This window comes from Arvicola amphibius, chromosome 8 (assembly GCF_903992535.2).
Source record: "Arvicola amphibius chromosome 8, mArvAmp1.2, whole genome shotgun sequence".
NCBI lineage: Eukaryota > Metazoa > Chordata > Mammalia > Rodentia > Cricetidae > Arvicola > Arvicola amphibius.
Genome location: NC_052054.1, coordinates 116,919,129 through 116,935,104, shown reverse-complemented (window position 1 = coordinate 116,935,104; position 15,976 = coordinate 116,919,129). Strand labels below are relative to the sequence as shown.

Sequence of the window (15,976 nt, the reverse complement as noted above, 5' to 3'; positions counted from 1 at the left end):
TTACACAGAACTCAGATTTTGTTCCTAACACCCATAAGGTAGCTTACAACCATCCATCCACAAGTCTAGTTCTAGGGGATGTGACACCCTTTTCTGAACTCTGCATATGCAGAAAAATACACATATACATAAAATAAGTAAACCTCAAACAAACAGTAACCAAACAAACAAGAAACTGTTTCCAGTCAAGTATGGTAGCTAACAACAGTAACTCTAGCACTTAAAGGTTGAGCCAGGAGGACCACAAGTTTGAGGCAACATAGTAACATCCTGCCTTGAGGAAAAAAAATCAGCCAGGTGTGGTGGTGCACACTTTAATTCCAGCACTTAGGAGGCAGAGGTAGGAGGATATCTGCGAATTTGAGGCCAGCATGGTCTACAAAACAAACTAAGCCAGCCAGGAAAATAAAGAGAGACTCTGCCTCAGAAAATCAAACAAAAAGCAACCCACAAATCAACCACTAACTATTGAGGTAAAACAAAAGTGTATCACAGCTGGTTGTGATAACGTAATCCTTTAATCTCAGGATTTGCAAATAGAGGCAGGCAGATCTGTTAGTTAAGGTTACCTTGACCTATATAGTATGACGCTGCCTCATAAGACAAAAAGTGTATCAAGAAGTATTTCAATGATCTTTGGCTATTACCTCGTTAAGCATTGTTATAAAAATACTAGCCAAGGAAGATGGGTCAGTGGTAAAAGAGTCTGCTGCAAAAAAAAAAAAAAAAAAAGTCTAATAACCAAGCCTGGTATGGTGAGATCTCTGTGAGTTCCAGGCAGCATGGTCCACAAAACAGTTCCAGGACAGCCTGGGCTGTTATACAGAGAAATCCTGTGTCAAAAATCAAAAACAAGGGGGCCGGAGAGATGATGGCTCAGGGGTTAAGAGCATTGCCTGCTCTTCCAAAGGTCCTGAGTTCAATTCCTGCAACCACATGGTGGCTCACAACCATCTGTAATGAGGTCTGGTGCCCTCTTCTGGCCTGCAGACATACACAGACAGAATATTGTATACATAATAAATAAATAAGTAGATAAATTTTAAAAAACAACAAAAACAAAAGCCTAAAAACTTGTCCTCTGCCTGTTTCAATAATGAATAAAATGAAGCAAAAAGAAAAGGACAGGTATGGTAAATCATGTCTGTACCGTCCATCAGCAATGGGAGGCTGCGAAATGAAGAGTAAGATTCTGTTTCAAAAACCCAAACCCAAAAGAATTGAAAGACTGAAAGAAAAAAAGTTTTGATAGAATTTGTGGATTTGTATTTGTGGATTTCTTTCCCTGTGGAAAAGAATCAAAAAATAAGTCTTGATATGTGACAAGGAAAGTTTTAGCCACTTGCCATACAGGACGAAGAAGGGTTAAAAGTTTGCTTAGAGATTACATACGCTTTACAGATAATGGAGTGCTGAACCTCAAACTCCAAGTTTGCAGTAACAGGGCAGGTGAACACTTTAGTGGCTGAAGCATCTGGTGAATTTTCTTCTCCAATGATAGGTTCTGTCTTCCAAGTTTTATTCAGTTTTTCCATATCCTCCTTCAGCTGATCTAAGCACTGGCTTAAAAATTCATGAGCATCCTAAAAAGATAATATCTGTCATCAGAGCAAATCATTCTCATCATAGCTTATCAAACTATAAAACTAAAGCACCTAAAAGTCAGAAGATACTCAAACAGGGTCAGTCTTATTCTGATAAGATTTTGAGTATTTATAGCTTTTGAAAAAGTACAAGTTTAGAGATTTAGCTCAGTGGAAGAACAATTAATTGCCTAGCATGTTTGAGTCCTAGGGTTCAGAACGCAGCACTAACTCTCCCTGACAAACCAAACAGTAACAAGGAAACATAAAAAACAAACAAAACAACAACAAACACCCAAACCAACCTGATTAATAAGAAACCTTGACAAACCACGGAAAACTGTAACACTTAAGATTTAGTATGTATATAAGATTTAGTGTGTGTATGTGGCAGGGGTTATATGCGTTATGAATGCACTGCAAGCACTTAATAGCCTAAGGTGTTGGATCCCCTGGAGTTAGAATTATAGGCAGTTGTTGAGTATCTGATATAGGTCCTGAGAACAAAATGTGGATCCCCTTTAAGAGCAGAAAGTGTACTCTTAACTGCTAAGCCAGCTTCCAGTCTTTAGAATTGAGATTTTTAACTATTCAATTGTATTATCATAAATAAACAACTTTGTTTAATATATATGTATATGTATGTATATATGTATATGTATATATATGTATATGTATATGTATGTATATATATATTTGGACTGGGAGGTGGTGGCACATGCATTTAATCCCAGCACTCAGGAGGCAGAGATAGGCAAATCTCTGTGAGTTCGAGGCCAGCCTGGTATACAAAAGCTAGTTCCAGGAGAGGCTCCAAGGGTACAGAGAAACCCTGTTCTGAAAAACCAATAGATAGATAGATAGATAGATAGATAGATAGATAGATAGATAGATAGATAGATGAATAAATAGAAAGATAAAAATTTCCAGTTATTTTTCACTGGCAACCTGCATCTATAAATTAAATATGCTAAAGCTAAACATGGTGGAATAAGCCTATAATCTCTCCTCATTTATTTATTTATTTATTTATTTATTTATTTATTTATTTATTTATTATGTATACAATATTCTGCCTGTGTGTGTGCCTGCAGGCCAGAAGAGGGCACCAGACCCCATTCCAGATGGTTGTGAGCCACCATGTGGTTGCTAGGAATTGAACTCAGGACCTTTGGAAGAGCAGGCAATGCTCTTAACCTCTGAGCCATCTCTCCAGCCCCTATAATTTCTCTTCTTGTGAAGGAGGAAGAGTCCTAGACCAGTCTGAACTACACAGCATGAACCTATAGGGAGGCTGAGGATGTAGGTCAGTTAGTTGGTAGAGTGCTTGCCTAGAATATAGAAAGCTTTTGGTTCAATCCATAATACTACATAAACCAAACATAACACTTGTAATCCCAGCATTTAGGAGGTGGAGGCAGCAGGACCAGAGTTTCAAAGTCACTCTTGGCTATAAATACATTTATACATATTTCATGCTTAAACCTGGCCTGGGTTACATGAGACACTGGCTCAAAAGCAAAACAAAACAAAATCCAAACAGGATAAAACGCACAGGAATCATATTAAAAGTTACGATAACTCCTTAGGTTTTACCATCCAATGCGACATTACACAGATAACATTTTAAAATGAAAATTAGGTGAAAAGCTGATTTCAATTTTCTATATCTAAAATATTTAAAACTAATTAACACTTACATTTTGCACATAGCCAGAGAATCTTTCTGCAGTAGCTGAAATAGCATTTTTAACCTTTTTGAGTAGTTCTTTTTTGGTCTCTGAATTAGAAATATCTTTTTTAATAAGCAGGTTTGCAAAGCGTCTGATAAATAAAAGAGACAAGTTAGCAAATTTTAAAAAACATTCAGTGGCATATATTTAATGACTAATTACTAACAACAACACATAATAATGTAACTGTTCCAAATCCTATTATTTAAAAACCACTGAGGTTATTCAGTAAATATATCAGCATTACCTGATAAGTGCATTGAGTGGAATTTTCTTCCACGGAATACTTTGTTTAAGCAAATCATTTGCAAATGACTGGAGTGAAAACAGAGATTGTAAGATAGCATTCATATAGCATGTATTTCCCAAGTTGGAGAATCTGGAAAGGAAAAAAGTGTTTGATGTTCAGCATGAATAAAGGTTTCAAAACCACCTGGATGGTTTGTTAAACTACATACTACTGGACCCCGTTTCTCATTCAGTAGGCATGGAAAACGGGGGTGCAGGGAAACATGCATTTCTACAAGCATTTCTAACAAGCCACCGGTTGTCGCTGCCCTGGAGAAACCAATTTAAGAACAATTATAACTTTACAAGACAAACTAAAGAGGAATCATTTTGCATTATTTTGTTATTACCCTCCACTTCTTTCAATTTCTCTTCTTTGTATAATAAAAATACCATCCCTTTATTTATATGCAGTAAAATTTTACTTCCAATATTTCACTGACCCTTTTTTGTGCTTACCTATGCAAAATTTAGAATCACACAAATTTATTACTTTTATATTGAATCTTGATTTTGAACCAAACTTATACAGCCTTTCCCTATATGAAAGTTAATAGAAAAATTTACCCATAACATCTGGTATCTGAAGAGGTTAAAGATTTCAAATTTTATTTATTTGTTTGTTTATTTATTTATTATTTACTTATTTATTTATTTATGGTTTTTCGAGACAGGGTTTCTCTGCAGCTTTTCTAGAGCCTGTCCTGGAACTATCACTTGTAGACCAGGCTGGCCTCGAACTCACAGAGATCCGCCTGCCTCTGCCTCCCGAGTGCTGGGATTAAAGGCGTGCGCCACCACCGCCCGGCTCAAATTTTATATTTAATTATACAAAAGTGAGTCTGTGTTTGGGTATGTGTACTCAAAGACAGGTACCCCTTTGAGGCCATGAGATTTCCTGAAGCTGGAGTTACAGCAAGTTGAGGGTCCTGGAAACTGAATTCAGGTTCTCTGCAAGAGCAGCAAGTGCTTATAATGGTGGAGCCATCTCTTTAGCCCAGACTTAAAAATTTTTACAACAGGTTTTTCTGATTCTATTAGAATTATTCTTGTACACATTTAATAATGAACTTACCTTTTTCAAAATTGGCTATTATGATTTCTTCTAAAAGTGCATCTTCATTACAACAATTAGGATTTTCTCTTCTATTCTAGTGGTCGGCCTACATACATATCAGTAGTTTATTTATGAATGAGACAGGGTTTTTGATTTTTACTATAATTTAAAATCTTGACTCATGGTACTTTTTGTACTATTTCCAAAGCCTTGTTTGAGAATGTTTAATTACAGTTCAAGTTTATTGACAATAAACCACTAGTTCAGTTAAGTTCATGGCTGCTTTTGAGAGAATCTTTATCAGCTAAAACATTTTAGTTAATATTTCCTGTTTTTCTTACTACTGTTCTGCAGGGAAGTAGTCGTTTTTCTTATATTCCAGTTTTGTTTGTGGAGAGGATTTCGTCCTCACTTTTGTTTGGATTTAGTAAGGGGAAATCTCTTCTATGCACCGTCACAGTAGTGGATTTAGTAAGGGGAAATCTCTTCAATGCACCGTCACAGTAGTGGATTTAGTAAGGGGAAATCTCTTCAATGCACCGTCACAGTAGTGGATTTAGTAAGGGGAAATCTCTTCAATGCACCGTCACAGTAGTGGTGACAGCGGGAGAGGAGGAAGACTGAGCGAGCAAGTCTTGCTTTCCTCTCACTTTGGCAGAGGCCTTTTCCTGGTACTTTCTGGAAGTGACTTTTTTCTTTTTCTAATGTTTTATCACCCCTTACACATATTAGTTTTCATAGAAGCCTACTGTCCCAACTCTGAGCATCCACAGTTTACACAATGAAAAACAGAAACGCTGAGGGAAATGGGTTTGTTTGTACACTCAGAAATATACTAAACATTTGTCTCCCAGCAGAGCTGAAGCACAGCCGTATTTCTTTGCACCTCTCTCTCTCTCTCTCTCTCTCTCTCTCTCTCTCTCTCTCTCTCTCTCTCTCTCTCTCTCTCTCTCTCTCTCTCTCTCTCTCTCTCTGTGTATGTGTGTGTGTGTATGTGTGTGTGTGTACGCGCGCGCGCCTGTTTTGGAGAATTCATGACAAATAATAGAATCAGGTAGTCTATATTACCCTCTATTCTTCCAAAGTTTCTTTTTAGATGTGCTCCACCCCTTAGAGGAGTCTTGGGACGTGAGTAATATAACCTAAAATTCTGTAATTTCTGAAAGAGCTCTGAAAAGAAGATTTATTTCTAGAGATAGGTACATACATTATGCAGGAATGCAGGATTGAAAAAAAAACACCAGCGGAACCTAGAGTGTCAAAATGGGCAACTGGTGAGATTGTCAACAGAGTAGCACAGACCAGAAAAGTAAAGGACTTAGAGGAGACAATATGAAAAGGAGACAAAGATCAATGGAGAGAAAGATAAGATGGCCTCAAAATAAGACAGGTAAAATGTTGTCTGCCTGGCAGTGGTGGTGATGCCTTTAATCCTAGGACCTGGGAGGCAGAGACAGGTGGATCTCTGAGTTTGAGCCCAGCCTGGACTACAGAGTGAGTTCCAGGAAGGATAGCCAGGGCTACACAAAGAACCTGTCTTGAAAAACCAAGGGAGGCTTGGGGGGGGGGGGAAGGGGGGAGTTGGTTTCTCTTCCAGAAGACCTGGACCCAGTTCCTAGCCTCAGTGTTAACAATTCTACCAAGACTTCATCCTAAAAGAAATCCATTAAACATTATAGGAATAATCAAATGTTATGGTACATACCCATAACCCTAGCATTTGAGAACTGGAAACAGGAGGATCAGGAGTCCAAGGTCATCTAGCCATACAAAATCCTATCTCAAAACAAAAAGGAGCCTTGAGAAGTGCTGGCTCAGTAGTCAAGAGCACCAGGCAGCTTCTACAAAGTACCTGGGTTTAATTCTGAGCACCTACTATTATCACCACCACTATGATTTAATTTTTGTGTTGAGAGAATATATAAAAAATGTTGAAAGTACCTGAATAGTTGGCCAAAATAAATGGAGTTAGAGAATACTCATTTCTCCTTTAAGATGATATTACAGAGACAGATGGACAGACAGATAGAAATATGTAAACAGAGGTAGAGCTTTGTATCCTGACCACACAGTCCCAAATAATCACACAGAATCTAATATTAATTACAAACTGTTTGGCCTATTTCTAAAGCTTATTACTAACTAGTTTTTACTTTTAAATTAACCCACTTCTATTAATCTATGTTTTGTCCTGTGTCTCGTGGCTTTAATACATCTTGTTCATCTGGCAGCTGGTTGGCATCTCCCTCATCTGAGTTCTCAGTCTGATTGTTCTGCCTAACCTTATCCTGCCTGGCTATTGGTCAAACAGCTTTTATTCTCAACCAATGAGAGGAATACATATTCACAGTATACAGAAAGATCATCCCACAGCAGAAACACTGTCAAGGTCTGAAAACTGTTTGGAGACCAGATAATGGACTTATTGTTCATAGCTATGACGAATCTTTAATAAGTGACCCAATTTCTAAATATTTTATAACAATAACATATATAATATTTATATATTATGTTTTACACATAACATATCTATTTATATAACATTATATTAATATCCACAACAAATGAAGAATAACTCAGTTGAATCACTCTGTAAGAAAGCAAGTTTACCAACCCTTGCAGCTGTTGTTGGTGAGAGGAAAGGGGCACTCTAGGTTTGTTCCAGCCTGTGTAATCCTGGTTACACCTCAGTTTTTTAACAGATAGAGGAGCTGGCTGAGGAAGAAACCCCAAGCTTCTTTTGGCAGAAGGAGTCTGGCTTGAAACATTACTCCTAAAACCAAAAAAAATGAAAAATTTTTACTACTACCACCTTTTTTCTGTAGTAGATTCAGAGAAATCAATGTCAAAGGGAAAAACAGTCTTAGACTTAAGGGAAATATTAGTGTAATAATAATGGTCACTTAAAAGAAAACCTCAACTTTGTTAATAGAGAAACAAAAACAAAACAGATAGCTTAAGAAGTTTACATATTTCACCTACAAACTACACAATCCAAGCTTGTGGCTTGAGGAAGGCTATGCAGTTTCACTTTTTATTTCATTTTCATACACTCAGTTTACCTAGTTACAGACAAAGTTAGTATACTCTTCACTTCAAATCACATGGAAGATTTCTTTAAAGAAAGGTATTAAATGTTTGTTTGGAGGTGAAAATAGAAGGGGCATTTTAATTTTTTATATATTATTGTTCTCCAAAAAGGTTTAGGCAAGTGTCACTTCACTGAATAATTTCCATCTCCTCACATTTCTATTATTTATCACCACAAGCATTAACTTTTATTAGTCTGGTAGCATACGACTTCAATGCTATTTTAACATGCATCCCAATTATACTTGAAGCTGAACATAATTTTATATTGTGTATTTCTCTGAAATGGTCTTTTATATTCTCATGTATTTGGGTTTTTTTGTTTTTTGTTCCCTTTTTTTCCTTTCTTTTGAGACAGGGACTCACTATGGATCCCTGACTAGCCTAAACTCTCTATGTAGACCAGACTCGTCTAGAACTCACTGAAATAGGCCCACCATATTGAATGCTCAGGTTGCAGATGTGTGCCATCATCCTGGATAAAAATAACATTCTTTGTATATATTCCTAGATTATAATTTACTCGTGTACAGCATCTTTTATACTTTATTCTGTTACAACTAACTCTGTTTCTCTTGTTGCAAATGTCAATCTGCTTTATTTTTATATCATATTTATTTTCTTTCTCATAGCTTCAAAATGCTATTTTACCCATGTGGATCTTTTTGTTTTGTTGTTTTTCGGGATGGGGTTTCTATATTGCTGCCTTGGAACTTGCTTTTTAGACGAGGATGGCCTTGAACTTGTAGTTGCACCTGCCTCTGCCTCCACAGTACTGGGATTAAAGGTATTTGGCACAACACCTGGCACCCCATACGGGTCTTTAAAATATTCCTTGTTGTTTGGCATTTGTTGAAGCTTTTCAATGTGAGGCGTTTCAGCATTTTCATCCAGTATTTCATTGACAATATCCTTGAATCTATTCTTCTTTTCTCCCAAAGTTCTATACTGACATGGGGTATTCCCAAACTGTTCCCACAGTTGCATTTACAAACTTTAATGTTTCCTCACTGCTGTATTCTATGATGATGCCTTATTGCCAAGTGTTATACTATTTCTCCCTCTGGTCCTGAACTTTTGCAGAGCATTTTATATTACAGGTTCTTAACTCACTTTTAAAAAAAACATTTGTGTGTGTGAATGTATGTACATATGTGCTAACAGGAACTCATTTGGGGGTCAAAGGACAATCTGCAGAAGTTTGTTCTCTTTCTACCAGGTGGGTGCTAGGGATCAAACTGAAAATATAGAGCTTGGGAGAAAATGCCTTTAACCACCAAGCCATCTCACCAGCCCTTGTAAATCTTCCAAATCAAGTCAAATGAAAGCAGGTAGCACTGCTCTCTACTCAACAAACCCCAGGAAGAACACATCAATCATTCCAAACCCTGGAAGGTTTATAAGAATGTTTGCCTTGGCTTAAATATGGCTTTTCTAGAAACCAGCTTCATAGTGTCTAATGCTCTGGGAAGCCTACACACACACACACTCACGTGCAACACATGCATGCTTGGTACTCATGAATGTCAGAAGAAGGTGTTAGATTTTCTGAAACTGGAGGTATAGATGGCTGTGGACCATGTAGGTGCTGGGAATTAAAATTTGGCGTTCTGCAAAAGCAGTCCATATTCTTAACCATTGAGCAATCTCTCCAACTCCCACAACCACACTTTTAGAAAGTATTGTTATGTACCCATAGCTGACTTGTAACTCACTTTGTAGACTATATCATCTTTGAATTTGTGTTAATTCTACTTCCTACTTGCCTCCTGGGGTTACAAACATGCCTCATACCTGGCTAGAAGTTAAATGTCTGAAAAACTTTTCCAATGAAAGATACTTGTATTAGGCTTTAGTTTTTAAAAGAAAAAAAGAATCTGTTAATTTTTGCCAAGTTAGTCTAGTAACTGCATAGGAAACAAAGCAATGTAAAAATGCCCTGAGTCTTTAATATGCCCACGCTTGAGAGGATGAGAAATGCAGTGTTTGAAAGACTCCAATAATGCCAGTCAGCATGAGTAACATTGGTATTTCCAAATCTCAGTTTATTCACTGTTAGACACATTTCAAAACAGATAAAATTAAAATAGCTCTAGAATGCTTCCTAACTAAAGTATCATGACGTTATGATAGGAACTGACTCTGCTGTGTTTAAAGTAGGGCATTAGCTAAGAGTATAAAGAATAGCCAGTTTTATCACTCAGGATTATGAAGGAGGAGAACCCTTCAATTCTACACTCATAATTCTACAACTATTCATACCTGTCTAGGTTAGTGCCACCAGAAGAGTAGTCCTTGGATCCAGCTCTGCTCCCATAAAATGAGGATGAGTGCAAAGGCAAAAGGCCTATAAAACACGCGAAAGAAAACTTAATGACTAATTTAACACTCAAATTCACCTAATAATATTACACAATTGGATCTGCTTGTATTTAATTCTATTCTTAATACATGACATTAAAAGATCAATACTGTGGGAAAAGTTACCATAGCAAAGCCCTGTTCCTCTGCCAGCAAACTGTTCAAGGTCCTCTTCTAGCTTCTAATCCTTTCCCCCTACTCTTTTATTCTTTGAGAGTTTTATATATGCATATAATGAAATAATTTTACTCCCAATTCCCTTCTCTCGTCTCTCCCTCTCCTGCCCAAATCCTTTTTCTTACCAAGAGGTGTCCTTCTTACACTCATGTCTTCTTGGGGTGTGGCCCAGAGTTTAGTCTAACTGGTTTCTACAGCTTAGTTTTTTGTCTTACATACCAGAAGTTATTAAACCTTCCAATTTGCTACAGCAATTTTCTTAGAACTATAGTTAAAATAACCAATTACTAATAGTAAGTCACTAATAAATTTTAAAACAATTCTTTAGTAAAAACATTTTGCCATTTATTAAAAATAGCAATCTGCATACTAATGAGATGTTTACTCATTAATGTGTTTAATTAAGATGTTGGCTATTATGTGTTTATTATTTCTGTTTGCTAATTGCTGGTTAGTTATAATTGCTTAAAATAAGTGCTGTTAAGATGGTCTTCAAACAACAGATCCTATTAATATGCTCTAAGTAGTAATATTTCAGAAATAAGGCTTATACTGGTCATGCTTTTTCTTATAGGAATCCCAGTGATGATGAGCAATACTGATGAACATTAATTTCAACCACAGTAACTTCTGATTCAGTCTATGGTCTTTTTGTTTGTTTTTCTGTTAACAGTCCTGGTTGTCCTAGAACTTGCTTTGTAGAACAGGCTGGCCTCAAACTTACTGAGCTTTGCCTGACTCTCTCTCCCAAGTCCTTGGATTAAAGGCATGTGTCACCACTGCCCAGCATTAGTCTATGGCCATGGCACTTTAACACTAAAAGATTAACTCTCCATACTGAAACAGAGGGAAGAAGGTAACTCCTGGATGTTTGTCTGAGACAGGGTCTGTAGCACTAGTTGTCTAGAATGCACAAAGACCTCCTGCCTCTGCTACCTGAATGCTGGGGTTAAAAGCATGTGTCACACTTGGTTAAATTCTGAATTTTTAGAGAAAAACAAAATATTAAAATAAGTACACACACACACACCCTCACTATGTAGTCCTAGCTGACCTCAAACTCAGAGATACAGCTAGCTCTGTCTCCCCAATGCTGGAATTAAAGGTGTGAGTCACCATGCTGCCTGCTGCTGGTTTTTTTTTTTTTTTGTTTGTTTGTTTTTTGAGACCGTCTCATGTAGCCCCAGATGGTGTCAAATTCACTGTGTAGCTGAGTTAGTCTTGAGCCCCTGATTCTCTTGCTTCTACCTCCTGAGTGCTGAGACTCTAAGTATGTACCATTATTCTTGGATAACTTTCCTTATATCATATATATCTATATGTGATGCATATAAAATATATGTATTGTGTGTGTGTGTATGCCACAGTACACATGTGGAAGTTAGAGGATTACTTTCCAAAGTGAGTTTTTTCCTTCTACCACATGGGTCACTGAGATCAAATTCAGGTCTTCAGGCTTGGTGGCAAGTACTCTTAGCTACTGAGTCATCTTGTCAGCCCTCTTTAAAACACTCGAGTCAATTACTGGGTACAAGTTAGTGACTAATGACTAACACTAGATTATCCACTATTCTGGAACATTGTACAGTCATGTGCTAGTTTAATATAGTATATTATGTAAACAAATGAGGCCTTAATTAAAGACTAAAACTTACCTGATGTTCGATTTTCTTCTGCCTGTTTCAAACTCAGCTGCTTTTCTCTACTGCTGGTTAAATATTTTCTTGAAGGGTCTGTCATAGCTTTGTTGTTCCTACAGTTAACAATTTTAAATCAATATAGTGAATGTATCAAGATATTCTTAATTCTCAGTGAAATAAGAACAATGAAAATAACCTTTCATTAATCCAAGAACCAATATAATATTCATATACATATGACTCTAGCAAATTAAGCAAAATAAAAAATATTTTCTTTTAAGAAAGTCAAATAGAGAGACAGGAAGATAAGATAATAGGTTTTTTTGTTTTTCGTTTTTGTTTTTTTAACCAAAAGCAAGATCAGGGGCTAGCCAGACAGCTCCTGTAAATAAAAGTGCTTGCCATGAAGGCCCAATGATCTAAGTGTGATGTCAGAATACCACAGTGAAGGTAGAAAACAAACTCCTGCAAGTGTCCTGTGACCTCTAAACTGTGGTATACACATGCACATGCACAAGTGTACACACACACACACACACACACACAAAGTAATAAAATTTAAAATTTACAAGACAAAAACAATCAGTTAAAGATGAAAACTATCCAGTGAGTATTGATACTTTGCAGTTTTCAAAAATAAAATCCCAAATTTTTTTATGTCACATATAATTTGAAATGCTACTTAGAAAATACAAACATTTCAGCTGGGGAATTGGTGGCATATACCTTTAATCCCAGCACTCCAGGAGGCAGAGAGAAGTGGATCTCTGTGAGTTCAAGGCCAGCCTGGTCTACAAATGAGTTCCAGGATAGGCTCCAAAGCTACAAAAGAACCCTGTCTTGAAAAACAAACAAACAAACAATACACACACACGCACATATATACACATACATTTCAACTTGTAATCTTTACTAGTTTAAGTTCGGGAATACAAAGCTGATATATCTTTCTTTCTTTTTATATGGGGTCTTTCTAGACCTGGCTGTCCCAGAAGTATCTGTGCACTACTCACAGAGATCCACCTGCCTCTGCCTCTTGCAGGCTGGGATTAAAGGTGTTTGCAATCACACCAGGCGAAATTCCTCCCTTTTATTTCCAATTACTAAAGGAAGATGTCCACAAAGATAAAATCTCCAAGTTTAAAAAAAAATCTCCACGTTTAGATTGAAATTACTAATTTAGGGGAATCACCATAAATTAAGCTTGTAGCAGATAATGCTATTGCGTTGCCAATATTCCCTCTGGCTCCATTTTTGTGTCCTTTGCTTTACATCTTCACTCTACAGCCTCTCATTAAGAAATATAGCTAAGGGGCTGGAGAGATGGCTCAGAGGTTAAGAGCACTGCCTGCTCTTCCAAAGGTCCTGAGTTCAATTCCCAGCAACCACATGGTGGCTCACAACCATCTATAATGGGGTCTGGTGCCCTCTTCTGGCCTCCAGGTATACACACAGACAGAATATTGTATACATAATAAATAAATATTAAAAAAAGAAATATAGCTAAGCCTGGAGGTGGTAGTGCACACCTTAAATCCCAGCACTCAAGAGGCATAGGCAGGTGGATCTCTGTGAGTTCGAGGCCAATCTGGTCTACTGAGTGAATTCTAGGGAGAGAAACCATATCTCAAAAATCAAAATTAAATATAACTAATCCTAGCACTCTGGAGGTTAGACAATCAGGTCAGGAGCTCAAGGCCTGCCTAGGCTACATAGTAAATTTGAGATCAGACTGGACTGTGTAAGACTTTGTGTCTCCCTCTCTCCAACCTTTAATGAGTTTGGCCCTATAGCTAATTTTCTTTTCCTGAAAGAACATGACGGAAGTGTTTGTGAGTTTTGATCCCAAGCCTAAAAATGTCTTTCAGATTTCCAATTCCGTGCAATCCTACCACTGATATATAAATAATTCTAGGCTAGCTTGTTAGATGTTAGAAGACACATGGCCTAATTACCCCAGCTGATAGCAACTCCAGGGTCAGCCATAAGTAAGACTATTTGCAGAGTCTCAAGCCTCTGTACTGACCACAGAATCATGGGAAAAAAATCAAAGGATCTAGGTATAACTGGTTAAGCCAAGTTCAGATAAACTGAAGTACACAAGTCACTATAATTCATAAGTAATACTTTTGTTGTTAATTTGTTTTATTTTTTGTTTTGAGACAGGCTCTATATAGCTCTGCTGTCTTAGAACTCACTTTTAAACCAGGCTGGTCTAGAACTCAGAGATCTGCCTCCCAAGTGCTGGGATTAAAGGTGTGCACCACCATGTATGCCTGTGCAGCAATATTTTTAAATTTAAAGTCACTATATGCGGTAATGTGTTATACAATAATAGGTAAGTGCTACAAGGATGTGAGGTAAGATATAACCATGAAGAAGACTGAACCGGCTTTCTGATACTATTAAGTACAGATTTGTTTGAGAGAGAAAATGGGTCTTAGCCAAGACAAGCGGAATGTAGCAGGTGCCTCAGGATTGTAGAGCAACACCATTCTGTCTGCAAAAGAAAACTATAAATTATTTATGAAGTATGGTATACTACTCTTGTAAGAAAAGGCCTTCAAAGAGGATGAGCAGTCATTGAGGGACTATGTTACCAGGAGCATCAAGAACTGGTGCTATCACACCATAAAGCTTACACCATAAGGTCAAAGGGGCATAGCCACAACCTACTGTACCTGGAATTCAATATATTAAGATTGGGCCAATGACTCTCTAAGGCCAACTGAAAGAGTCACCATTAACCTGGACCAATCTGGACACCAGCACAGAGTGAAAACCAACCACAGCCCTAGTAAAGGACTGTGTTAACAGACAGCACAGGGAGAGTTCTGAGGAAAGCATCTCACCACTGGCTCTGTGTGGATAGAGAAAGAAGGTCACAACTACTAATCAGCTGGCAGCAAAGGGTTTAGATGAATGATCAGGAAGAAATGACGATGCACAAAGGAACTTTATGGATGAGTGTATAAAGGACAAAGATCTGTGTCATATGCTAATTTTCACCAGGAAAACAGCCTACAATCAGAAGGATAACTTGTCAGCAAATCTGTCCTTGGCTATTTTTTTCACCAGAGATCAAATTAAAATAGCTATAATGGCAGAGATAGAATCTATAGTATAGATTTCTCCTCATCTAAGTTTGGCTATTGTTTTTGTGCTCTAAATGGCCAACAGCAAAAACTGGTGCTGAGCTCTAATCTAGCCTCCTCCTTATGAAACCAATTCTTCATTTTGTTGTAAATTATTTTAGCAAATTACTTCCACCCTAGAAAAAGACAATAAATAAGGCAGAGATCACTTGGTGGGTAAAGCGTGATGACCTGAACTGTGAAGGAATAAATGATGGTTAACTTTTGGCCAAGTTTACAATTATGTTTAGAACAGTCCCAGAAATCTAGCATTGTCTCTGGAAAATAAACCAAAGGAAAACCAAACAGTCTGTATTGGCCTACTTCGATTGCTGCAACGAAACACCACAGACTGGCTACTATGCCAGTTGATTTTTCTCAGTATGGATGCTGTAAATACAGGATCACAGTGTCAGCAATTTTAGTTTTTGGTGAGACCCCTCCTCATGGCTTATGGATGGAGCTGCCTTCTCACTATGTCATCATATGGACAGTGTAGATATCTATTCCTAGTCTCAGTCCTGGATCAGAGCTCCACCTTAAAACCACTTTTAACCTTAACTAATTCCAAAAGAGTCCTAGCTTTGAACCCAACTTTGGGATGATGTCTTCAACAAATGAATCTGGAGGTAGGGAAAAGGTTCTTGATCTTTCACTAACATAACACAAAGGAAGGAAGGAAGGCTCACACTAACCCGGAAGACCAACAAGAAACATTTGTTGAGCTGGACAGTGGTATACATTTGTAATATCAGCACACAGGAGGCTGATGAGTTCAAGGCCAGTACATACCTTTCAAGATCTTGTCTCAAAAACAAAAATGAACATCAAAACTCCCAAAGAACAAAAGAACTATTTATTTCCAGTTCTTCAGCTCATCCTTCCTCTCAGAGCCGCCACAACAGGCGGATAG

The 15,976-nt window shown here is 37.5% G+C and overlaps 1 protein-coding gene across 4 annotated transcripts in view; it reads right to left on the bottom strand.

Annotated features, from left to right (window-relative positions):
- Positions 1–15,976, bottom strand: part of Usp37 (ubiquitin specific peptidase 37) — a 65,429-nt gene that overhangs the window by 30,247 nt on the left and 19,206 nt on the right. For all 4 annotated transcript variants that reach the window (XM_038340547.1, XM_038340550.1, XM_038340549.1 and 1 more), the window contains exons 9-14: positions 11,945–12,042; positions 10,014–10,098; positions 7,276–7,434; positions 3,564–3,695; positions 3,284–3,407; positions 1,393–1,583 (exon numbers count right to left, since the gene is read on the bottom strand). In XM_038340547.1, the coding sequence (XP_038196475.1) occupies positions 1,393–1,583; positions 3,284–3,407; positions 3,564–3,695; positions 7,276–7,434; positions 10,014–10,098; positions 11,945–12,042 (789 nt within the window). The remainder of the gene's footprint in view (positions 1–1,392; positions 1,584–3,283; positions 3,408–3,563; positions 3,696–7,275; positions 7,435–10,013; positions 10,099–11,944; positions 12,043–15,976) is intronic.